Below are 25,681 nucleotides of genomic sequence, written 5' to 3' on the forward strand. Positions count from 1 at the left end.
GGCAGCACTCTGAGAAGCCCCATGATGCATTGGGGGCAGCATGCTGAGAGTTCCCATGATGCTCTGGGAGGGGGGGAGGCAGCACTCTGAGAAGCCCCATGATGCATTGGGGGCAGCATGCTGAGAGTTCCCATGATGCTCTGGGAGGGGGGGAGGCAGCACTCTGAGAAGCCCCATGATGCATTGGGGGCAGCATGCTGAGAGGTCCCATGATGCACTGGGTGGGGAGGGTGTAGCAACACTCTGCGGGTTCCCATGATGCTCTGGGAGGCGGGAGGCAGCACTCTGAGAAGCCCCATGATTTGGGCCCTACCAAATTCATGGACATGAAAAGTGCCACAGACCTTGAAATCTGGTCTCCCACCGGGTGAAATCTGATCTTTTGTTTGCTTTTACCCTGTACTGTTCAGATTTCACAGGGGAGACCAGCATTTCTCAAATGGGGGGGTCCTGACCCAAAGGGGAGTTGCAGGGAGGTCACAAGGTTATTTGGGAGGGGGGGGGGGTTTGCTGTACTGCTACCCTTACTTCTGCGCTGCCTTCAGAGCTGGGTAGCCAGAGAGCGGCTTGGAAGGCACCGCCCTGCCAACAGCAGCGCAGAAGTAAGGGTCGCAATACCATCCTTCCAGCTACCCAGCTCTGAAGGCAAAGCTGCCACCAGCACACAAGGGTAGCAGTACTGCAATCCTCCCTACCTTGTGACCCCCCCCCGCCCACACACACACCATCTTTTGGGGTCAGGACCCCAACAATTACAACACTGAAATTTCATATTTAAATGTCATAAATTTCATGATTTCAGCTTTTAAAAATCTCATGACCGTGAAATTGACCACAATGGATCATGAATTTGGTAGGGCTCTACCCATGATGCACTGGGGTGGGGGCAGCATACTGAGAGGTCCCTTGATGCACCAGGATTTGGGAGGCAGCACTCTGAGAAGCCCCGTGATGCACTGGGAGGGGGCAACAGACTGAGAAGTCTCATGGCCATGGTGCACTGTAGGGCAGCCCCAGTAGTTATGTGATAGCGGCAGGTGCGTGGTAAGTGCCACCGGCCTGTGGCAGCCTGGTACCATGTCATAACAAAGCCACTGTGATGTCATGACATGCCCAGGCAAGTCGTGACATAGGCAATGACCAAACTGCCAGCCCTTCCTTATCTCCCTCCATGCTTTCCCATCTCCCCTCTATAGTCACCTGCCCCTCAATTTCTCTCCCTTTTACATACCCCTGATTAGCCTCCCTCCCACACCCCCATGTAAGAAGCTCCTTGACACACATGACCCTCCCCCTCCCCCCAGGGGCCTGGTGCATCACTTGGAGCATCCCCGACCCCAGCCCTCCCAGGCTAGCTCCAACAGGAGGCCAGCTTTGGGACTTTCTCACTAAGCAGTGCAGCTCACTTCTGAGTTCGCCAGTTTAATCTTTGCTCCTCATTCCCCTTTGCCTCCCCCACCCATGGCTGCTTCATCAACCAATGTCTCTGTTGAGCAGGGGAAATCCTGCACAATAAATGCTACCAACCTGTCAGGGAAATGCAGAGGAAAGCCCTTGTATTTTTCCATGTCAAACTCATGACATCTGAGGCTTTTCTAATAGAGGGAGAAGCATTTAAATGGGTTGATCAAGTCTTAGGCTTTGTCTACATGAGGGGAATTTCCTGCATAGTTAGAATGGGATGACGATTCTGCAACAGCTATTCTGATAAAATTTAGCTCTGTGCAGTGTTGTTGCAGCCATATTGGTCCCAGGATATTACCTCACCCAGCTTGTCTCTCTAAAATTTAGCTAGTCCAGTATAATCCCCCATTTTACTCCTGGGGGAATTCTGCACCACTGCAAATGTGCAGAATTTACATTCCCCGCAGATTTCTTTGTTTCCTTGCAGAAAAATGACTTTCTGACAGAGAAGCAAAGGGAAGCCACAAGAGCAGTCATGCGACTCTCCCCAGCAGTATGTTTTGGGTGCCCAAGGCAGCTGGCAGAGAGGTAAATAATTGTGGAGCATGGGCGGGACTGGGGAAGACCTGGCTGGTGGCTCCTATCCTGCACCGGCAGCTTCTAGTCCTGCTGGGCTGGGGAGGATGGGACTTCCTCTTCCCCTGCACAGCATCCAGGGCCCCACCCCCAGATTTCTCCCCCAGCTGTAGGAAGCTCTGCAAACTCCCCACCCCCCGTGCTTCCCGCATCCATCGCTCCTCAGCTGCACGGGGAGGGATCACTGTACAGGGAGCTGCTCCTGGATCCGCCCAGCCCCTGTGCATCCAGACCCCCTCATGCCCTGACCCTCCTGCTGAGCCTCACCCCTTCACACTCAGAACCCCCCCACACAACGAGCCCTGCCTCTGGACCACACCAACAAGCCACCCACACCCAGATCCCCACCCTCCTGAGCCCCAACCAGCTGCACCTGAATCCCCACCCCATTGACCCCCAGTTCCCAAGCATCTGGGCCCCCCCACACTGAGCTCCCCATACCCAGCCCCCCCACCGAGCTCTATCCCCCCCACACCCAGCCCTCCCGCTGAGCCCCAACCACCTTCATATGGACCCCCCTGCAGAGTCCCATTACAATTGTACCTAGAACCCCCCAACAAGCCCCTGTGCATCCAGATCCCCCCCTGCACCCATATCACCCACTGAGCCACCCGCACCCAGAATACCCCACATAGAACCTCTCAACCTATACCTGGACCCCCTCCTGCCCCCAATAAGTCCCTCCACACTTAGATCCTGCCTGCCCACACCTGGTGCACCTGGCACAGAGGGGCAGGGCCCTGGGGTGTTTCTGGGGCAGGCCTGCTCCTTGTGCAGTGTCAGGGTTGGGTGCAGCCTCACCGCTGAGTCAGTGTCCCGGGGGGCGTGGGGGAGCTGCACAGTGGCCTGTGCTCCCCAATGCTATGCAGGAGCCTCCACATTTATTTGACAAATAAAATTTGCAGATTTTTAAAATATTGTGCGCAGAATTTTTAATTTTTTTGGCGCAGAATGCCCTCAGGAGTACCATGTGGACACTCTAAGGTCTTATTTATTTTGGAATAGAGAATCCACATGGGGAGCTATACTAGACTAGTTATTCCCTATAGCGATGCCAGTCAATTTCCCTGTGTAGACAAACCCCAAATTCCAAAAGCTTCATTGCATACAGTTCTACCTCCCTGCCACTTAGAGGGAACAGTCCAGTGCTCGAGCAGGTCAGTCTATTGAGTTTAACCAAGAGAAGGTTAAGGGGTAATTTGACCCCAGTTTATTTAAAGTACCTACAAGGGGAACAATTGATACGGGGCTCTTCAACCGGGCAGAGAAAGGTATAATATGACCCAATAGCTGTGAAGCTAGGCCCATTCAGACCGGAAATCAGGCACAAATTTTTAATGGTGAAGGAACCATTGGAACAACTTCCTTACGGTTGTAGCAGATTCTCCATCCCTGGCAATATTAAATCAAACTGGATGTTCTTCTAAAAAAATCTAGTTCAAACAGGAATGAATTCAGTGAAGTCCTATGGCCTGTGGGCACACTAGCTGATCATGGGAGTCCCTTCTGCCTTTGTAATCCATGTAACCTCTTCCATTAGAAACCAACGAGCCAGGAAAGGATCCTTTAGGACAGTGGTTTTCAAACTTTTTTTCTGGGGACCCAGTTGAAGAAAATTGTTGATGCCCGCAACCCAACAGAGCTGGGGATGAGGGGTTTAGGGTGTGGGAGGGGTTCAGGGCAGAGGGTTGGGGTTCAGGGTGTGGGAGGGGGCTCTGGGCTCGGGCAGGGGTGCAGGAGGGGGTCAGGGCTCTGGGCTGGGGGTGCAGGCTCTGGGGTGGGACCGGGGATGAGGGGTTTGGGGTGCAGGAGGGGGCTCCAGGTTTGGGGGGGACTCAGGGGTGGGGCAGGGGATTGGGGCGTGGGCTTACCTCGGGCGGCTCCTGATCAGCGGCGCAGCTGGGGTGGTAAGGCAGGCTTCCTGCCTGTCCTTGCACCGTGGACCACACTGTGCCCCAGAAGCGACCAGTAGCAGGTCCGGCTCCTAGGCGGAGGCGCGCAAGCAGCTCCGTGCAGCTTTCGCTTGCAGGCACCGCCCCACCCAGTTCTCGCCCACAGGCACCGCCCCCCCAGCTGCTGCTAAGGGGTGATCTCCACTTGGGCGAGGCATGAGATCTCAGAGAATGAGCCTGCTGCAAAAGAACATTCCAAGTCTCTGGCCCATGTTAGGGATTTCCAAATAACCCGAGGGCACGTGGCTGAAAGCGAGATGCAGGAGAGAATACAGATGGCAATTGACATCTCCAGAGCACCTATCATGGCAAAGCACTTTACAGATTATACGGGTCACTAGTTCATCGACCGCTAAACTGCAGCTACCTCTGCTGTCAAACACGGCAGCTGTTTAACAGCACACAATATCATCTGGTGGAACTGCAGGGGGAGTTAATGCAGGAGGAATGTAACCACCCACGTAGGAACTTAGCCAGGACATTGGGGTTACTACCCTTACTCGTGCTAACAATGCCATTGGGATGGTCAATGGCCATAGGAGGTCAAGGCCTTCGTTTGAAGCCTGTGATGTCCCCCTACTCCACGTTGGCTGCAGTAGTTACTCAGAGTCAAGAACACCACATAGTGAGTCACCAAACCCAATTCCTGAAACATCTGGGTTTCCTGGAAGCTTACATCCCCAAGTACCAACTGCCCCTTACCCAGGGCCGGCGCTTCCACTAGGCGACCCTCGGCAGTCGCCTAGGGCGGCAGGATTTGGGGGACGGCCTCGGCGGCAGTTCAGCGGCGGGGGGGTCCTTCCGCTCCACGTCTTCGGGGCGCTTCGGCGGCAGGTCCCAGAGTGAGTGAAGGACCCGCCGCCGAAGCGCCCTGAAGACGCGGAGCGGAAGGACCCCCGCCGCCGAATGCTCTGAGGAGGAGCGCTGCCGCCTAGGGTGGCAAAAACCCTGGCGCCACTCCTCCCCTAACCTTACATAGTGCCAAAAGGCCAGCAGCCTGGCTGAAAGCACATTACTGGGGCAGTAGCATCCAGGGATTTGGATGCTCCAGCTCCGCTCTGGCACCAATAGTGACTGCTACAGCTCTGGGCAAAAACCTGCAGCTCCACTGCTCCACGCTCCAGCTCTGGGCTCCGCTCCAAAGCCCTGGTAGCATCTTTCTCACACAGTGATGATGGGCTGCCATACACCATAGGGCCATATCATTAGAGAGAGAGAGAGATTCCGCCATCAGACACTTAGCATTTGACGATTGCACGCATTTATTCCATTCCCCAGCACGCGTTACACTTTCTTTCGACTCAGAAGAGTGCGGAACATAGGTTGTTTTTTTGTGGGGGCGGGGGTCACATGTTACAATGGGGAGGAACACCGACATATTCAGATCGCTACACAGCAAAGCGGGGTCCTGCAGGAGTGGAAGCATATGCCGTGGGAGGGAGCCGAACAACATTAACTGCTCTGTTTCTTTCAAAAAGAAAGGGCAGAGGATTGTTTACTAAGAAGCAGCTAACGGTAGCTTCTCGTCGCTGTTTGCATTCCTCCAGCGACGGAAGTTCTATACTATCAAACGGGAAAGGGAAAAAGATGAACTTGTGTTTTTCCAATGTACAGCGCCCAACCTGGTGCAAACATGAGACTACCAACATCGTCAAACGCAAACATGCAAAAATCAGGTCAGGCCCCTAAAAAAATCACGAGATTGTTTTAAAAAAAAAAAATAACTGGCATTCGTCTCATTTGTCTTCTGGGTTTTGAATCTTCAGGGGTTGCGTTTTCAAGCTTTTCTGCACTAGAAACCTATCTTTTTTTTAAACGACAGCTGAGATTCTCTTGCAATCACAGGACTCCAGGAGGTGGAGCTTTAAGGAAAACACCAGATATGACAATGGCAACACTGGGACTTCCTGCGATCACGCTCCAAGAAACTCATTCAGGTTTCCTATCTGAATATTAATATAAACCTCTTCCTTAACAGGCCCCCACTCCATCTTGCTGGGAGACACTAGCTCCATGAGACCAGTTTTACATCCACTCTTCAGCATCATCGTGGGGTAATAAGGGAAACAGACAGCACAGAGCCAAAAAGTGGAGTGGGGCTGGGCATCAGTAACATGGACCTCCATGCATCTGAAGAAGTGGGTTTTTTACCCACGAAAGCTTATGCCCAAATAAATCTGTTAGTCTTTAAGGTGCTTTAATGTCCCCATAATGGGACATTCTTCTGCTCACACACACCGCCTGGAGCATATGGGTAGTGGCTGCCAGTCATTGTAATTTACAACCCACACATCTCTCTCTACACATGCTTATCTTCCTAGGCAGTGAAATCCTTCCCAGCCAATCTAAGGGCAGATCTAGAACGGCAGGTGAGGTTATCTGGGGACTAGAGTGGGATTCGGAGACTCCCAATACACCATCCCACGTTCCCATCACTTTAAAGTAATATGCAGCACCTCTGTTGTGCTTTTCAAACATTATCTCATGACAACCCTGTGAGGTTCGGCACTATCATTCGCCCCATGTCACAGATGGGAAACTGAGGCACGGTGTCGCACAGCGACTCGGTGACAGAAGTGCCCGAGGCCTAGCTTTATGCTCAGTAGACAATATCTCTTTAATGATACCAAATAAATGCCAAGAGCTGATAAATACAAGCAAAGGGAGTTACTCTAACATCCTACCTGTTTGGCTGGGTTTTTTTTAAACTACATGGGCCCTTAGCTACATTCATACAGCTGCTGACTACAGCCAGTTTAGGGACTGGGAGATTTTTTTCCTCATACTTTTTTTTTTTTTTTTGCAAAAACTTTCATATCTATTTTATACAAAGATAAAAAAAATTATTTTGCTGAAAATCCGGAGAAGGAAGCAGCTGGATTCTGGCCGATGTGCAGTACCCAGATGCGGACAGCTGTTTTGGCACTCAGCAGAGCCGCTAACCTGCTGAAAGGGGGACTTTGGTTTCTGGCTCAGAATCACCAGAATTTTACACAAACCAGGGGTCATGCACTGAAATTAACAGGCAGCAGGTTTAAAACAAACATAAGGAAGCACGTCTTCACACAACATACAGTTAACCTGTGGAACTCTCCGCCAGGGGATGTTGTGAAGGCCAAAAGTATAACTGGGAGTGGGTTCAAAAAAGAATGGGATAAGTTCTTGGCAGATAGGTCCATCCATGGCTATTAGCTAAGATGGTCTGGAACACAACCCCATGTTCGGGGTGTCCCTAAACCACTGACTTCCAGAAGCTGGGACTGGATGACAGGGGATGGATCACTCAATAAATTGCCCTGCTCTGTTCAATCCCTCTGAAGCATCTGGCCCTGGCCACTGTCGGAAGACAGGATACTAAGCTAGATGGTCTGACCCAGTAGGGCCGTTCTTACGTTCTTTGCTTTTTTAGGTTTGCTTGCAAATTTAGCCAATGCAGTTTAACGTCCAGGGCACTGGCTTGGTCAGTATCCTCTGGACACAGAAGGCGGAGAAAGGTGACATGATTAACTCTTTCCGTCCCATTGCACACAAGCACCCAAAGCACTGGTGGGAAACGAGCAATGGTGCAAGATTGAAAGCCAGTTTCGAATCGCTCTCTCCTGGTCTCTGGGCCAGATTCTGATCTCCATGATAGCCGTGTCAGACAGGAGTCATTCTCAGGAGGGAAAGGCAAAGCTTCCCCAAGCCAATGGCTCATTGGGCTGACACAGTTAAGGCACATCACTTTCACAGCCAACGGGACACAAGGGATGGATGTGGACCCTGGCTGCCCTAATCTGATGGAGCAGGTACCCATTTCGCAGTGGTGAGATCATCCTAGCATGGGATCAAGCAAGACTCATCCCACAACCTTCAAGCTGGTAGGACAGCAACTTCACCACTCAGCTCCCGCACCTCTTCCTGTGAGTGCCATCCAGATTTATACAGGTCTGAATGAGCTCAGCCGCTAACTTTCCCTCCCTCCCTCCCTTTTCGATCTGAAATCCCCTCTCGCTGGAAGCCCTTCTCCATCTGTCCCTTTCCAGCGCAGTTGCTTAGAGTGGTGGATTTGAGCCAGTCGTGCCGAATCAAACCTTAGATCCCGCCCACGGCCACCAGTTTGTTGTGTAGCAGCCTCTGCATGGCGCCGATTGAAACCGTAGCTGAAGACAATTGCTTGAAGGCGGATCTGGAAGTGCCAAATCAACGCAATGACTCTGCATTTACTCCAGTGAAAGCTCAGAGTGTGAGCGTCTGGATGATCACTCTCCCTTCCCTTGAAAACACAGGCCAAGCTGGTAATCAGGGTAACTGTGCACAAGAGACCGCAGAGAGAACAGACTGGATCATGACTCCGAACGGGTCAGACTTGGGAGTTTTCCCTTTAAACAACATGGATGCTAAAAGGATTTAGCACCTAGCAGCTGCAGTTGGAAGAGACCCACTCATGCATCGTCTTTCCTCCAGCAGCACCTGGGAAGGATTGGTCCTTAAAGAAGCATTAGAAAGCCACATCATGGAAACCAGCAAACTCCTATCGCCCAGCAGCCTTGGAACAAGCAAACTCCCAGTCTGGACCAGTGCCCATCAGACAAGCTGGATGCTAAACTGGGATCAGCATGGCAGCGGGCCTACTGGCCCACTGAGCAGCAAAATAAATAGTCCATTTACCCTCCTTGCCTCTACTTTAACTATCCCTCTCCCCAGCTCTGCCAAGTTTAGTCGTGCCTTTCATTTTGGGAAGGAGGCTCGTGGGTTATCGATGGCTAGCAAAACCCCCACCGTAACGGCTGTGTTTGCTGATGGGACGCCCAAATTGGAGCGTTAGGAGGAGTCCCCTGGAATTTTGTTCCTAGAGCGTCGCATGTTCTGTTTGGGGTTTAAAGGGAGAATCTTCAGGAGGGAGGGTTACAAGAAGAAAAAGAAAGAGAGGTCGTTGGCAGTGTAATGAGATCGCCGCTTGGATGGCAGAGTCTAGAGCAAGAGGATCGTGATGACAAGGAATAAAACACCAGCGGCCACTGTCATGGAGAGCTGTGGGATGCAGGCAGTGTTGAGCGTGAGTTTATAGGCAGTAATCTCCTCTAGGTAGCCGTCCTCCGTGGCTGTGCATTTGAACAGCCCCTGGTCCATGGGGGTGTTCTCCCCAAAGCGCAGTGTGCAGGAGTGCCCGTCCATGGCACAGGGGTACTGCTTGCTGCCGTCCTTGACCCAGGTGTAGATGGCGTGGTGGGAGCGCAGAGGACACGGGAGGTAGATGTAGCTGGTTGGGTCCACACTCACCTTCTTCAGGGCTTCCTGCGCTACTTGTTCTTTGAACGGAGGGATCGGGGGTTAGACCGGAGCAATCATAAAGGAAAAGGTGGTGGGGGAGAGGAGACAGAACAGGGGAAAGAATGAGAGATCCATCATTTGGAGGCACAAAATCCCAACCAAATGCAGCCCCAGCCTCTGTGCACATGGACACCCTGGGCCTCGACAGCGAAAAGCCCGCGATCCGCTCTGTGTAGAACCCCATCCAAGGATCTCAACGTGCTGTGTGTCTCCCAGCACTGCACCACAGAGGTGAATGTGATGCTGGCCATCTTTTTTTTTTTTGCAGACGGGGAAGCCAATGCTCTGGCTGAAGGACTTGGCAGGAGAACCCAGGAGTCCCAGTTTCCCTCTTCTGGGCAGGAGGGGGGAATTAGCAGCAGTGCTCAGCACACTGGCTGCAGGCCGGGGGCTGAACTCTGCTGACAATCTGGCTCTGGGGGTCGCAGTGGCAGCTGTTGGGAACTTTGGAAAATTCAGCCCTTGTTTAGGCGCCTGTGGGTATGTCTACACTGCAGTCCAGGGATGTGATTCCAGATCGTGTGGACATACCTGAGCCAGCTTCAATCTAGCTCTCTTGGCTCCAGGAGGACACCATGGCCACATGCACAAGCTGTACAAGCCCACCTCCTGGGTAACTGCTCGCAGGACTAGCCCACACTGGAGCGCCGGCTATCACAGCTTCACTGCTTTGATACCTCAGCTAGCTAAATTAAAGCTAGGTCGGGTCCGTCCACGCGAGCGGCCGTCACTCGCACCCCAGGATTGCAGTCTAGACATGCCCGAAAGGGGACCTGAACTCTTTGGGAAAATCTAATCCCAGTCGGGAGTGATGAGCACGTGCAAATCTGGCCCGGAGCCATTTTGAAAATTCGATGCTGCCCCCTGGCCCAGGGCTGGGAAGAGAACCCAGGAGACCTGGCTCCCGGCTCCCCCTGCTCCAACCATTCTACCACTCTGCACCCTATTACTGGGGTGTTTGAACCATTACCACAGACTCTCTCCTCCCGGCAGCTAGCACAACCCTGGATTTATGGCCCGGTCTCGACCAAACCATTTTCCTGCCGTACCTTGGTCTCGGCTTTTGAAGCTGGAAATGCACCAATTCAAATGGAGGGGGGAGGCACTTTGCCAGCAACTGGGTCCTCACGCAGCTTAGCAGTGGGGAAAGAGTAACATTAGGCTCTCGCTAAGGCACTAGAGTTTTGGGGCCGTCTCCCTCCACTGCCCCAGCGCTGAGCCCTGCTGGTAGTGAGAGCGGACATGCTAAATCCCTGGCACTTGAATGGCCTTGCCGGCTAACCGGTGCAGAGTAGGAAAATCCCATTGCTGCAGCTGCAACGGGAGACTGGAGGCAGCCAGGTCTAGCTCAGACAAGGCCTCGCAGTCCTGAGAGACGCCGCTTGTTTTTTTCCATGCCCACGGGGGCAACAGCGAGATTCCGTCGGGCAGATGGGCCTTTTGTCATCTGCTTTTCAGGGAGGGACTCCTCCACGGGTTCCGCCAAGGCCGAGGCACCTACCTGCTGCACCTTCACAAACGTCCTCGGCCTCTGGGTCCAGGCTATGCAGGAAGTTGCTGCAAGGAAAGGCAGAGAGAGGGGAAATCATTCAGGAGGGTGGCAAGGGACCCGTGACTGCCGCATCCTCATCCAGGGGATTGAGAAGGGACTGTCATTTTAACAAGGGCCAATGCCCCCCAGGAAGGCACAGCTTCCCCCCTCCCGCCCCCAAGCTGACTGCCGGAAGCTCACTCTTGCAACACAGAAATCAGGAGCTAGCGCTACATACAAGAGCTTAAGGTGAGTTGTGGGGATCTAGCCAGACCTCCTGCTAGGATACAGGATTCTCCTTCATTCTGGGTCCTATTGTGCAGCACTGCCGGGCCCTGTTCTAGTTCTCTTGCTGTAGCCCAGAGGTGGCTGCATTTCTTATTTACTCTTCACGATGGATGACTATAAAAATAGAAGTTATTATCCTTTCACAAAAAGGGTCGGCTTTCTCTAGCAAAAGCCATTTGTTTGTTGAAACACTGAAATAGCTCACTTTGGATATATTGCTGCAATGCAGTGCCTCATGGGAGATGTAGGTTGATTGTTTCATGTCCCCATTCTCCTCTATAGACTGAGCTCCCCAGCTAGTCTACCATGATGCACCACGGCGAAAAACTCCCATGATGCACTGCCTCTCCAAAAGGCAGGAGCAAGGTGCATCATGGGAGTTGTAGCCCAGCTGTGGCACACAGCCTAGGGAGGAGAATGGGAGCTTGAGGCGCATGAACTACAACTCCCATGAGGCACCATGGTAGCATTTCTGAATTTTTCATTATTTGAATTTTTGCCATAGGAAAAAAATCTCATTTCCTGACCAACTCTACAGCCAAGCCATTCCCCTGCCATAGTCTTTGTCTATGTTCGTAGTATGGGAGGTGCCCTAAAGTTGTGTTCCAAAAATGTGAACGAGAAGAAATTATACAGATGGGCAAACTGAGGCACGGGGAAGTGATTTCGCCAAGGTTATACAGCGAATCAGTTGCATAGCTAGGAATAGAACCCAGGTGTCCTAGCTCCCAGCCTCATGCTCTAACTAGTAAACATCTCTCCCTCCCACAGCTGGGAATAGAACCCAGGCATCCTGAGATCTCCCTGTGTGACAGATGCTCTAACCAATAGGCCATGCTGCCTTCATATTACTGTGTGTATGTTTACAGCTACCAGCTCCTTTCATTTCCTCCCTCTCTCCCCAACTTGACAAGACCATTGAATGGATGGCAGATTGGGAGCAAAGCATTCCGCCTTTAAGCCCGAGCACACCTGGCAGTGTCATTTGCCTCTCGGGAGATGGCCGAGCATTTTTTGCTGTCTGGATCCCATCCGCAGTACGGGTCCTTGGCGAGGACACACTTCCAGCAGGTCTCCCTGTACTGCCCGCAGTCTGCCAGTGGCAGGCGCGTCACCTCGAACTCAGTGGTTACATAGAGGTGCCCCTGCCAAGGAGGGGCCGGGTTAGTCAAAGGTTCAAACAAGCAAGAGAGGAGGCCGCATGCTCTGGAACTGACGGGTGCGATGCAAACTGGGGCCAATCCCTTTCCAAGCAGAAGCACTCGCAAAATTCCCATTGAAATCTCCACTGGCAGCAGGATTATGCCCGTAATGGACTTCACAAGCAAAAGCACTTGTTGGGGGTGGGGGTGGGGGTCTGTCTTAGAAACAGGTGTTATGTTCACAGCATACACACTGAGACGTTAGATAAAACCAAATACGCTTGCTGGAAGGTTGCAGCATAACACGACCTTCCTGCTTAGAATCCAGAACCCTGACACATAAGAACCCCAAAGCAGTGAGAGACAAAGCAGGCTGCTCCCTAAAACAGCGAGGCACAACCCACTCCGCCTTACTCAAGGCTGCTCTCTGCAGACTAACTGCTGCTAGACCAAGCCTGCCAGCAGGACCAAGAAAACCCCGTAGCATTTAGAGAGACAGCTTGCAATATGCCACAGCCCCCAGTGTTAAATACAGAGCATAGATAGAGAGGGGGAAGGGCGCTTACTGTGGAGGCATCCAGGGCCATCCCAGAGATGGGCGCGTCTCTCTGGAAAGGGCTCAGCTCGGCAATGATGACCGTCTGCCCTCCATTCTGCAGGACTTTGTGGATCTTCCCTTTATCTGCAGCGGCCAGAGACACGGGGAACTCAGAGGAAGGAGCCCGACCCCCTCGAAGGCGATGGGAGCTTGGCCAGGGTTTCACCTGCAGACAGCCAGAGGCCTCTCTGCATGCCCAGGACAGGCAGGGTCTGAGCAGGGACAGGGCTAGTTGCCTTCCATGGGCCTGCCCCTATGCCCCAGCTCTGCCCTGGAGGGACCCACTGGAGGGGAGCGCCATCTCCGGGGCCCAGGCAAGCCCTTGGCCTTTGCTGGGGCTGCCCAGAAAGAGGTCAACGTGCTGCCTGTGGTGCTCCCGGGTTTGTGATATGGACACCTGGGTTTCCCTGCCCCCCAGCTCATATCACAAGAGCCAGCAAGCAGCCGTCAGACCAGAATGGCACAAAGCCATCCCCAGCCGGCGCTAGAGTCGAACTGGCGACCTGGAGGCGAGCCAAGCCCTGAGCCAGCTGTGTCCTGGCCTACACTTCACCTCACAGGGCCAGCACAAGCGCCGTCGGGTAGAAGAGACTCTCCTGGGGGAGGAATCACCAAGGTCAGTGTCTGCTCAGCAACGACCAGGCCCTCCAAGGAGGCACAGACCCCACTTGACCTGTGGCTGGCGTGGGGCGGATGCAGCACGTATCTCGCCCTGGGATCTTCAGCTGCCTGACTTCTTGGGGGAGTGGGGGCTAGTGCTTAGAGCAGGCAGCTGGGAGTCAAGACTCCTGGGTCCTGGCTCTGGGAGGGAAGTGGGATCTAGTGGTTAGAGCAGGAGGGCTGGGAATTCCTGGGTGCTGTTCTTGGCTCTACTGTGTGGCCTTGGCCACTTTGCATCCCCACACTGACAAAGCCTAAGCACTCAGACGTGGCTCCACAAAGGCTGAGTCCCAGAGGGAACTTCCCCAGCTCCCGCCACACCTACCCGTCCCAAGGTAGAGGACAGTGCGAGAATTGTTGCTGGCGTCCAGGACCCTGTCAGCCACCACCTTGGTGTAGGTGTCATTAGTCTGCAGCACGTACAGGGGGCGCTGCCCCTCGGGGTAGATGACGGTCTCGATCTCGGGGTAATCTTTGACGATGCTGAGGACGGCTTTGGAGGGGGCGCTGGGGGAATTGTAGGGGACACACTATGGAAAGAACGGAAAAGGAAGGGGGGTAACAAAGAGGGAGGTCAAGTTCTGCACAGACAGACCCTCAGGCTCCTCCAGTGATGTCTACGAGGAGCCACCCAATGCAGAGCTCATTCTGGGCATTATCCAGCAGAGGGTCAAAGAGAGTTAGGCACCTAACTCCTACTAGAATCAATGGGAGTGTGACACATGGCCAAAAAGGGTTAAGCAGCTCGCAGGCTAAATGACCCAGAGTCTACCTATAGAGACATGTTAGAAAAGTATGTAAATGGTGATTAGGGCCATTCTATGTTAGATAGGCTAGAACTTTGAAATGCAAACCTGTCTTGTTAGAAAACTAGAGGTAATTCCAATTGTGTGTGTTGACTTATATCTTTTTTTAGATTTTAGTTCTGTAAACAGACAGTTCCTGTCTATTATTATAGAGATCAAAAGGGAATATTAACATGTTATGAGTAATGGTCTCAAGTTGCAGTTGGGAGGTTTAGACTGGATATTAGGAAACACTATTTCCCAAGGAGGGTGGTGAAGCACTGGAATGCGTTACCTAGGGAGGTGGTGGAATCTCCTTCCTTAGAGGTTTTTAAGATCAGGCTTGACAAAGTCCTGGCTGGGATGATTTAGCTGGGGATTGGTCCTGCTTTGAGCAGGGGGTTGGACTAGATACCTCCTGAGGTCCCTTCCAACCCTGATATTTTATGATTCTATGATTCAGACCAGGGGGTGGCCAACCTGAGCCTGAGAAGGAGCCAGAATTTACCAATGTACATTGCCAAAGAGCCACAGTAATATGTCAACAGCCCCCATCAGCTCCCTCCCCCACCTCCGCTCCCAGCGCCTCCCCCACCCCACCGATCAGAGCCTCCCCCTCCCTCCCTCCCCACACCTCCTGATCACCTGGAGTGCAGGAGGCTAGGGGGAGGGGGAGGAGCGAGGGCATGGCAGGCGCCGCTCAAGGGAGGGGGTGAGAAGGGGTGGAGTGGGGGCAGGGCCTGTGGCAGAGCAGGGGGTTGAGCAGTGAGCACACCACCCCGCCCCCCGGCACATCCCCCCCGCACATTGGAAAGTTGGCGCCTGTAGCTCCAGCTCTGGAGTCGGTGCCTATACAAGGAGCCGCACATTAACCTCTGAAGAGCCGCATGTGGCCAGCCCTGATTTAGATGAATTTTGGGTGAAATAATGTCATTGTCTCTATGTCTCTTTAAAGTTTGTGGTAAACTGTATATGAACTGCTTAATGGATAAATTATCTAATGTTAATCCAGGTAGTTGATTACTGGTGATGTTTAGGAAACAGCAGGTTACATCAAAAGCCTATTGTTCACCCGGGACTGTATGGTCAAGAGGCTGCTAGAAAACTGTATAAAAGGCTCTTGGGATCCGATCCTTTCATGTCAGATCTGCTTTATGCTTTATGCAGGGGAAACTTGAGTCATAAGAAGGAGATCTCCAGTCCCATCTGGACCACCCTGAATACGAACATTGGACTATAACCTCTGGACTAATTCTGAAAGAACTCTTTGCAACTACAAAACTCACCCTCTCTACTGTGAACCTGATCTCAGAACTGTACTCATGTCTGGATGTATACTGATCTTTTAACCATACTCTCTCTCTTTTTTAATACATTTTAGTTTAGTTAATAAGAATTGGCTGTGAGCGCGTATTTGGGTAAGATCTGAAATATTCATTAAGCTGAGAGGTAACAGGTCCGATCCTTTGGGATTGGTGGAACTTTCTTTTGTGGTGAATAAGATGTTCAGTAATCCTCATCATATTTGATTTGGGTGGCTGGGTGGGTTGCTTTAAGGGAACTGAGTTTTGGCGTCTGGGTAACCAGTAAGGTATTCTGGAAGCTGATTTGAGGCTAGCTTGGTGGATCTAAGTACTGGAATGACCACCAGCTTTGGGGACTGTCTGCCCCATTCTTTGCTGTTTGCCCTAATTAAGTAACTGCAGTGTGGCTTCCCTGGGACCCCGTCACAGGGATTTAGACACCAAAATACCTTTGAGGATCTGGACCTAAGTGCTTGCTATGGGAGCTGAGCAAAATTTTTCGGACAAAACTTTTTCTAACAAAAAAAAAATCAGAATGCAGGATCGGCTCAATTGAAACATTTTGTGAATTCGTGTTGGTTTTGGCAAATTGTTCTGGGTTGAAAAAAAAAAACCCTAACAATTTTTTCAAAAAATGTCTCAATTCAAACCGACTTTTTGGTTTGAAATTCCCTTTAATTTCGCTTTTAAAAAAGGAGGCAAAAGCCCCAAACTGACATGAAACTTTGTTCGCCCCAAAATGAAAATTTTTGACTTTTTGACGTGCCAATTATTTTTTTTAATTGCAATTTTGGGTTGCCCCAAATGATTCTTCCCCCAATTTTCCGGACTTGCCAGTGAACCGAAAAATGTGTTATTCGCCCAGCTCTTGTGTCCATGAGATTGCAACGGTCTCTGTGCTAATCCATCCTCCCTAAATGCTTCCCTGTTCATGTGCACCTGCCCCCTTCAGGTACCCACATGGGACTCAAGGGGACCAGGTTCCATCCCTAACTTTGCCACTGATCTGCTGGGTGACCTTGGGCCAGTCCCATCCCCTTCCCAGTCCTCCCTCCAGAGCACTGCACGGCAGCTACTAACCCTCTCCCTGCTCACAGGTTCAGCTTGCTCTCAAAGATGTGACAGGGCCCAGGCGTCTGGTGCTAGGGGGTCCCGTGGAGAAGGCGCTGGCAGAGTGGAGGAGAGACTGCAGCTGTGAGGTGCTGAGGGCAGCAGGAGGTGAGGGGAAGAGATGGCTGGTTTTCGATTGGAGGGATGGGGGGCTGTGGGCAGAGGGATGAGTGGGGTTGGTCCTGTGGAGATAATTTGTTGTTTACAAATTCCCGTGGAAAGTAGGAAGAGCTCTGGGTTGCGGCCGCATTTTATTTGCAAGCGTTTAAAGGGGTGCTCAGTGCTTGGCCTGGACCCCTCCCGCCTAACTTCATACAGCTCCCAGAAAGCAGAAGGGCAAAGCGAAATGACCCCGCGGCCACTTGCAGACCCCTGTGACTGAGATCGGGCCCTTTGCGGCTGCTGACTGCCCCGGGCAGCTCTCTGGTAATTCCCTGCAAGCCACAGAAGCTCAAGTCCCCACCGCACCTCCGTTCGCTGTCAGAAACGGGGGTCCCTTCGTTACTCCTGGGGAGCTGTTTTGGGACACCCCGTGCGGGCCTCACCGTGCCAGGTCGGTGCGCTGGCAGGACGCTGGTGTAGCCCTTGAGCTTGGAGGTTTTGAAGGCACGGGTCACCTTGTCCATGGAGTAGGCACACACGGCAGTCGTGCCCCTGCAGGGGGAAAACACTCCCTTCAGGCTTTGGCGGCTGGCAAGGCAGAGACGGTTACCGCTAGCGCTGGGCGCTTTGTGCTAGGACCTGAGCTCTGAGGCCCACCCAATGGAAATGACTGGCAGGCGCGGCAGACCCGAGCTGGAGTCGAATGGGGGAGCCGCGCTGAGTTATTTTCCCTGCTCGGGGAGGTGGGGTGGAGAAGGAGACTGGCCAGGGAGCTCGGACGCCTTGTCATTGTCTTCCGCCTCTTTGCCCAATGGATGTCCTGCCTGTCTAAGCAGCTTAGGGTGACCAGACAGCAAGTGTGAAAAATTGGGACGGGGATGGGGGGGGGGGGGTAATAGGAGCCTATACAGTAACTCCTCACTTAAAGTCGTCCCGGTTAACGTTGTTTTGTTATTATGTTGCTGATCACTTAGGGAACATGCTCGTTTAAAGTTGTGCAATGCTCCCTTCTCACATCGTTTGGCAGCCACCTGCTTTGTCCACTGCTTGCAGGAAGAGCAGCCCGTTGCCACTAGCTGGTTGGGGCTTGGAACCAGGGTGGACCGGCAGCCCCCCATCAGCTCCCCCATCAGCAGCTGCAGTCTCAGCAAGCTGATCTAATTAACAAGGCAGTGTACTTAAAGGGGCAATGCGCATCTCTCTCTCTCACACACAGTGTGTGTCTCTGTCTCTGTCTGCAATGCTCTCTCCCCTCCCTCCATTCCTGCTGCCTTGTAGACTGTCAGAGTTAACCCTTGAGGGCTCAGCCAATTGCTAGTTCATCATTTAGCAGTAAGGCATTCCCTGGAAAATATCCCACCCTCTGACTCCTCCACCTCAACCAAGCTTCACAATCATCATCGCTGTGTACCAGTATTAAATTGTTTGTTTAAAACTTATACTGTGTGTGTTTATTATATATATTTGTTTTTTCACCAGACAAAAGACTATATTAATATAGTCTTTTGTCTGGTGAAAAAACATTCCCTGGAGCCTAACCCCCTCATTTACATTAATTCTTATGGGGAAATTGGATTCACTTAACATTGTTTCGCTTAAAGTCGCATTTTTCAGGAACAGAACTACAATGTTAAGTGAGGAGTTACTGTATAAGAAAAAGACCCAAAAATCAGGACTGTCCCTATAAAATCGGGACATCTGGTCACCCTAAAGCAGCTCCAGGCTGGGCAACTTCCTGGCCTATTCTTCACAGGCATAGTTTGGGGATGGAGCTGGGGAAGGGGGGGTATTGCTCTCCCAAACTGCAAGTCTGGGGCAGGCACGGAATTTCCCCTCCTACGCTTGGCCCCATTGGCCTGACTGGAGCTGCCCCCAACCCCCATATGTAGACATCCAACTACGCCAATGTTATTCCCCCGGTCATGGGGTGAGGTTCTGGCGAAGGGGCACTGTGATTCCCATCTGTCTCATGAGACATACTCCATGGGACAGGGTGAGCGAGAGCCCCTCCCCCGATGGCCCTGCCTCCTCCCTGCACCCCTAGGCAACGTTCTGCCCCCATCACCAGCTGTGGGGCAAGGAGTCTGTGTGACTCCAACCTGCAGCGTGGTCCCAGCCCTGCCCGGCTCCGGCCGCGGCCCCCGCTCACCAGGCGCTGGCGAAGATCCCGTATAGCATCCCTTGGCGCCTCTTCCCCTCGCCCAGGACCACGGCGTCGCGCAGCTGGTTGAAGCGCTGGGGATGGGTGGGGCCGCCACACACCAGCCTGGCCTGGAGGAACGTGGTCCAGAAATCGACCAGGAGGCTCTTCCCACCTTCATCCACCTGAGCAGGGTGGGGGAGGAAAAATCCCAGAGCTCTTCAGGCCTGAAGCACGGACGTTCCACCACAACCCCTGCCACCAGATCCACGTGTGGCCTGAACCACGTTGGCCAAAGCGCACAGCCCCGGCCTGTTATAACAGCTAGAGTTGTTATAACTACACAAATGTGGCTCACACACACGGCTCACAAAACTGGTCCTTTTAGCTCCAGCTACACCAGCTCATGGTGCCAGGGCCTGCTGCTGACACTGTGACATCACCCTCGCAGCCATACCAGGCCTGAGAATGGAGCTCTAGCCGAGACATTTGCCTTTCACTGCCAGCTCTCGGCCCGTGGGGTCTCCGTACCTTACACACGCGGCCCAGCCGGGCTTTGACCGGCTCTTCATCCAGCCCCGCTGTCTTGTTGACTTCGTTGTAGAAGAAGTAGATTTCATCCAGCTGGGACTCCTTTTCCGGCACCAAGGCGGCAGTGACGAACTCTGCCTCTGCCGGAGGAAAGGGGGACGGGGTGAGAAAAGAGATCAAAGTGAGTAAAGAAACCTGGCTGGAGCCGTGTGTGTGCCAGCACCACCACTAATTCCTTGGTCGATTGGCCAAGTCAAGATATGGGCATGGAGAGGGTCATGCATGTCGCCAACCCCAGGCCCCTCAAAACAATGAGACTGGCTTTAAAATCATGAGGTTGACAAAAATAAATAAATGTGGGGTTCTGGTTATTCTGAGCCTTTAGGAATCACATTGTCCAGCTTTTCTCTGCAACCAGGAGAGCTAAATAATTTATATTGTAAAGCAAGCTGAGATTCTCTTGCAACGCCAGGACTCGATGAGCTGGGGCTTTAAGAAGGACTTTAACTACTGTGCAGCTTGCAAGACGGTTGTGTGAGTTGGCTCTGCTGGATTGCATCTGTTTCATAGAATAATAGTGATCATCCCTAGCTCTCCCCAAAGGAGGTCAGTCTCATTATCCCCATTTCACAGATGGGGAAACTGAGGCACAGGAAGGGACTTGCCCAAGGTCACCCAGCAGCAGAACCAGGAACAGAATCTAGGTCTCCTGTTCCCCACTCCAGTGCTCTATCCCCTAGGCCACGTATTGGTTTGGGAATCAGAGCTTCTACTGGCAGAGAATCTGTATCTTCTCTGCAGTGAGGGGCAGTGTGCCCATCCCTGATGTGCCAGCTTTTTCTGGATGCCATCTGCCATGCTTGCAAATGTGTCTTTGAACCTTCTTCCTATTACCTTTCCAGCCTAGATTGCGAGAGCTGAAGGGTCTGAGATGCCAACCTGTGGAACTCCCTGCTGCAGGGTTCAGCGAGGCAAAGGCTGTGGGGGCTGGACAGTTCTATGGCCAATATAACACAGAGCTCTTTCAGCTGAGACTGGGGTAACGGAGTTTGATGCTAAAGGGAACCAGATGATCACTCCAGCGGGATGGAGTGGCACACAACCTCCGGCCCGTGCAAGGTTTGACCCAGTGCGTTGCCTTGGGGCGAAATCCGCCTTCCTCTGCAGCATCAGGGACTGGCCACTGCTGGAGGTGACGGATCTTTGGGGAAAGCGTCGGGCCCAGCCTGGCTGCTCTGACCCTCCCTGGGACTGGTCAATAGGAAAAGCCTCTCTTACTGGCAAGCCATTTGTCTTCTGTCCTCAGCAGCTTCCTTGGGCCGTAGCTTCTCTGGATGGTGCTTCTGTCCCGGGACAATGCCGAGTACAGGCTGCCCTCTGCAATATTAACCCAAGACAAAACAGGATGGGTGTTCTCCATGGGGCGGGGGAGGAGCCCCAGCCCCCTCCCCACCTTCTGGGGGAAGCCCCACCAGCCTCCTGTGGAGAATGCCAATGTCCACTTTCAAGACAACAGAGGACCCTGCTCGACGGGCAGCAAAGAACAAAGCTTGTTCTTCATGGCCAGCCCCAGTTCACACTGGGAGACAGGGGTAGAGGAGGGCTTCCAATTGCCTGCTCTAACCACTAGCCCACATTCCCTCCCAGAGCTGGGAACAGAACCCAGAGTCCAGGCTCCCCATCACCTCTCAGCAGAGTTCCAAAGCTCATCTGGGCTGAGGTGGGATCTCCTCCAAAGACGGAAACTCCTTTATTGGCACTAGTCCTGCTCCCAACCTCCCCTGTCTGCTGGACCTTCCCATGGGGCTGGCTCGTCTGGGGCTATCACAGGCTGCGGTGGGGAAGCCCACTGCACGGGTCCAATGCCACCTCCGTCTCCAACACCGCTGCTCTGGGACTTGGGATCCAAGCAGAGAACACACCCAAGGCGAGGCCCGGGGGGACCCTAGGTGGCTCTCCTCCCGCCACGTTCTATCTGGGGATGGAAAGAGGCGGATCTCCTTACCCACGGCGATGGCTGCAGCCGGCTGAGACGGTGAGGCCGGGGCGAGGCTCTCCCCGCTGATGGCAAGGGCTTGGCCCCGTTTGTCCTGCTGTAGCGTTCTGTCATTGGTCTGGGGCGGGAAGGGGGGGTTAAACCCAAGCCAACAGTTTTAATTGTTTCTATAGATCTTCTTACCCAAGAAGCTTCACAGACCTCAGCCCAACTGGCTTCTTGCAGTCTGACATGCCTCTGATTCTAGTCTCCCCACGAGGCAGTGCCCATCTTACACACAGGGGGACACAGGAGTCCACTGCAGAGCTGGGAATAGAACCCAGGAGTCCTGGCACCCAACTCCCCCCTGATTCAACCCCTACGCCCCACTTCACTCCCAGAGCTGGGAATGGAACCGCGTCCTTAAGAGATGCCATAGAAGAATGAGCCCAGATTTGACAGGTCACAGGGCAATATGACAGACCCGGGGATGGAAATGTCCCAGTCCAGTTACGAGTGAGGTGACTGGTGTCCCCTACGCCCGTGGGCCATTCTCTATGCATTTCCCCCAGCCGCCCGTGCTCACCAGGAACCAGCATTTGGGGGAACCCGCGTTGGTGCCGCAGACGATGATGGAGCTACTGTTCAGCCTCTGAATCACCCGGATGAAGTTGTCACACTCGGCCTGTGGGAGAACCAGCCCCGACGCACAGCGGTTAGTGCTCATTGCACGGACCCGGCGTTAGTGGCAGGAACAGACCCAGCCCGCAGCCTTTCACTGAGCAGGTAGATCTGAGACGGCCTCTGTGTGTGATTATATACCCACGATAGAGCCGCCCTGGGTGACGGAGCCAGGGCACAGCTGGGATAGAACCCACGAGTTCTGATTCCCTGGCCTCTGCTCCCACCACTGGACCCCACTCCCCTCCCACAGCTGGGAACAGAACCCAGGAGTCCTGCCTCCCGGCTCCCCCTTTGCTCTACCCACTAGACCCCACCACCCCCATGCAACAGCTGCAATGCTGTCTGTGCTGTGGGTAGCGGGACACTCCCAGGAAATGGAGAAACTGTGGCGGTGAAGGAAGCTCAAAGCAACTGCCCAGCTCCTTGGAGCTGAACCCTGGCGCGGTGAAGGGACCACCAGCCCTGCCCAGAGCAGAGGCCAGGGGTCCCTCCATGCTCAGCACCGTGGGGGGGTCTCTAAGCCCCGTTACCCATCTCTGGGGGGCTCAACATGCGGCTGGGGGTGTCGGTCGCTCACAGCTCAGGCCCGTCCCTCGCCAGGGTCCCCTCTCACCTGCACCGCCCCAGGCTTGCTCCTGCAGTTCTTCTCCACCTTCTCGTCGGCCTGCAGGGGAACCTGGGAGGCAGATGGGGAACAAAGATGATCACACCCTGATCTGCACCCCACCCCTGGCCACAGGTGGAAAGGCCCAGAGGGGTAGCCCTCAAGGGGATGGTGCTTCTGATCAGCCACAGGAGGGGTCCCGCAGGCCTCTGACCCTGGCCGTACCCCATCTTCCCACAGACCTCGTGGCCCAGCCCCGCCCCCAATGACTATGCAAGGGGAGGGGGGATGTGGCATTAACCCCGTGTTTATCGGGGCCCCTTGTGCTCCCAGGGGGACCCGCTGCAAATGGAGATGGCCCCAGATCTCTCTTGCCCTGCGGCCTCGCGAGAGGAAAGCCCTGCTGTGGGATGGCAGGTGGCTGTCCCGTGGGTACCTGGCCAGCCAGCAGGTGGCCCCTGAGCCCAGCAAGTGAGATCAAAGGGGCTCTCCTTTCGAAGCCCAGCCCGGTCTCGGCTGGGAGCTGCCTTCCCCAGGCTGAGCTGAAGGCCCAAGGAGAGGAAACTCGCCCGTAGAATCTGATGGAGCCCGTCCTTGCTGGGAGTCTCTTCTTTGTGCCCGAGCCGGTCTTCTCTGGAAGCTGCCGGATCTCTTCGCTGGCTTGTCTGGGTTCTCCAGCTGAGGCTGGCTGACCATACATCATCATTGCAGGCTGGGGGGGGGGGGGTTGGCACAGGCCAGGATAAACCCAATGAGGAGCTAGAGACCCCTACACACCCCACCTCTTACCTGGGTCTGGTTGACCTCCGACTCCTTATATGTCAAGATGCGCAGTGCTCCCCTGCCCCCAACGTACAGCTGCTCAGATCCGGCATCATGGAAGAGGACTGTGGCCTTCTCCCCATTCTCGAAGCTCAGCACAGGAGAGTCTGGGGGCGGAAGTGGGGGGCAGGACGGGAAAGGAGGGGATGAAGTTTGCTGAAGGCTGAAATCCAGACTCTACCCCCTGCCTGTCCTTCCCATCGCCAAACCAGCTGGTTTCTTTCCTCTCTAAGGCAAATATGTTGCGATCAGCCCGTTTACAGGTGGGGAAACTGAGGCACCCAGCAGGGCCATAGTTGGGGACCGACAGTGGGCAAGCTGCAGTGGTGGGAAGAGAACCCGGCTCGCAGCACAGTTCGCTAGACCGCACAGCTTCTCTTGTGGTCGCCAGACTCCCCCTGAGGCAACTCTTCAGGGCCCATTCTGATGCTCAGTCTCTCTTTCCGGTCACTCGGTTGGCGGCTTCTTTGTAGTGTGGACACTAGAGACTGGACTGAGACCTGCCAAACTCATCCCTTGCCTAATGAAGGCTGAAAGAGACACCCTCGGTTCCTGCGACCGGAGCAGAGGGAAAAGCTAGCTCCGGTCGGCCTAATCCACATGTTACGAACGCAGGGGGCACTGGTGGACAAGCACACCGCTCTAGTGCGGTGTGCCCACAGTAGCTGACCCAGGCGCCTACACGCCCTGCTCTGTAACTGGGATGGTGCCAGGTGCTGTACAAGCCAATGCAGAAAGCTGGTCCCTGCCCTCCCCTTGGCACAGCTGATCATGCAGCAGGGAGTCCCATTATGTTTTCACTAGAGTAGTGATCATGGGATGGGCGTGCAGTAGTGACAGGCATTTAGGAGTTTCTGATTCTGGTACTAAGGATCGGGGAGAGGGGGGCATCATGCCGCACCCACACCAGGGATGGGGAGTGGCTGTTGGCTGGGCATCAGGCTCCGGAGGGTTAAATCATCTCTGGCTCTGGCAAGGAGCGCACCCCTACCAGCAGCAAAAATTCTCCTCCCCCATCAGTGGGTGGGGGCTGCAGGCATTGAGCGAGAGAGAGCAGACTTGGGGGCCCAATCCTGCCCCGTGCTGAGCTCAGGGGAGCGGGCCCTGCCTCTGATTCCGACAGACAGCCTCCCACCTCCTCTGATATGGGAGGATTTGGAGGAAACTGGGGGGAAATTGATTCTTAGGTCCCATCACTGGCAACTCCTTTAAAATGCCTTCCTACTAAGGGATTGCCTCTCAGGCTAGCCCAGGGGGTCCAGTAATGGACCCCCTTTTACCTCCATTGCCTCCCATGCCCTACCACTTACATGTCACTACCAAAGCAACGGATCTTCCTTCCCTCCCAGCACCTCTTTCAGGGCAAACGTTTTCAGCCCCGCCCTGCACCAGGCACCCCTTGGGTTTTTTGCTGCCAAGTAAAGACAGGCTTTGATTTCCCACCGGAGCAATGGGCAGAGCTGGACTGGGTTTGTGCAATGTGGCTTTTTCGTTCTCTGGGCGTCAAGCAGCAAAGGGGAAAAAAAAGACCCCACTCTGCTCCGGGAAACTGCAGAGCCATCAGAAAACTGCAGCTACTGCATTACTCAGACGTTGTTTTTCTCCCCCTGGCAAGCCACCAGCACTTCACAATGGCTTTTTCATTAGGGAGGTTCAGACGGGATTGTGCTGAGGAATTGGTCTCCTGGAAGAGGCTATTTTGGAGAGGAAGGCATGGATCATACTGCAGCTGGAGGCGCTTATCTGCATTGCAGAGGGTGCAGGGACTAGTCTATAACATCCCTAGTCCATCTTTCAGTAACAGAGGCACCCGCTGGCTCTTTAAACAGCTAGGCGTTAACCCTCAGCCTGTCAGTTTTGAATCAGATGGGAAGTGACTCCAAATGAAATCACTGATCAGGCTGCAGTTGTAACACCTGTCAGACCAACCGCCCAGATTGCAACTGGCAGCCAACAAATAAATAAAAGTGTCCTTCTTGTCATCTCTTTAATCAAATCAAATCAATGTGTGGAGCGGTCTTTAAGTAGAATATTCCCCCAACAAAACTCCCCTCCCCACCTCAAAAACTGCTTTCTAAACCCACCATGCCATCCGCCTTT

General features: G+C 53.7%; 1 protein-coding gene across 1 annotated transcript; it reads right to left on the bottom strand.

The window, feature by feature from the left end:
* Window positions 1-7,435: 7,435 nt before the first annotated feature.
* LOC117869746 (semaphorin-7A-like) lies at window positions 7,436-23,688 on the bottom strand (the record flags this gene model as incomplete). Its single annotated transcript, XM_034756823.1, is given in 13 exon segments — window positions 7,436-9,283; window positions 10,807-10,862; window positions 12,097-12,269; window positions 12,833-12,948; window positions 13,850-14,054; window positions 17,269-17,377; window positions 18,975-19,150; window positions 19,497-19,636; window positions 20,775-20,873; window positions 21,502-21,610; window positions 22,058-22,156; window positions 22,769-22,831; window positions 23,549-23,688. Coding segments are annotated over 13 exon segments (1,823 nt in total), but the record flags the coding sequence as incomplete, so codon positions are not given.
* Window positions 23,689-25,681: the final 1,993 nt, after the last annotated feature.

This window comes from Trachemys scripta, chromosome 24 (assembly GCF_013100865.1).
Source record: "Trachemys scripta elegans isolate TJP31775 chromosome 24, CAS_Tse_1.0, whole genome shotgun sequence".
Lineage (NCBI taxonomy): Eukaryota > Metazoa > Chordata > Testudines > Emydidae > Trachemys > Trachemys scripta.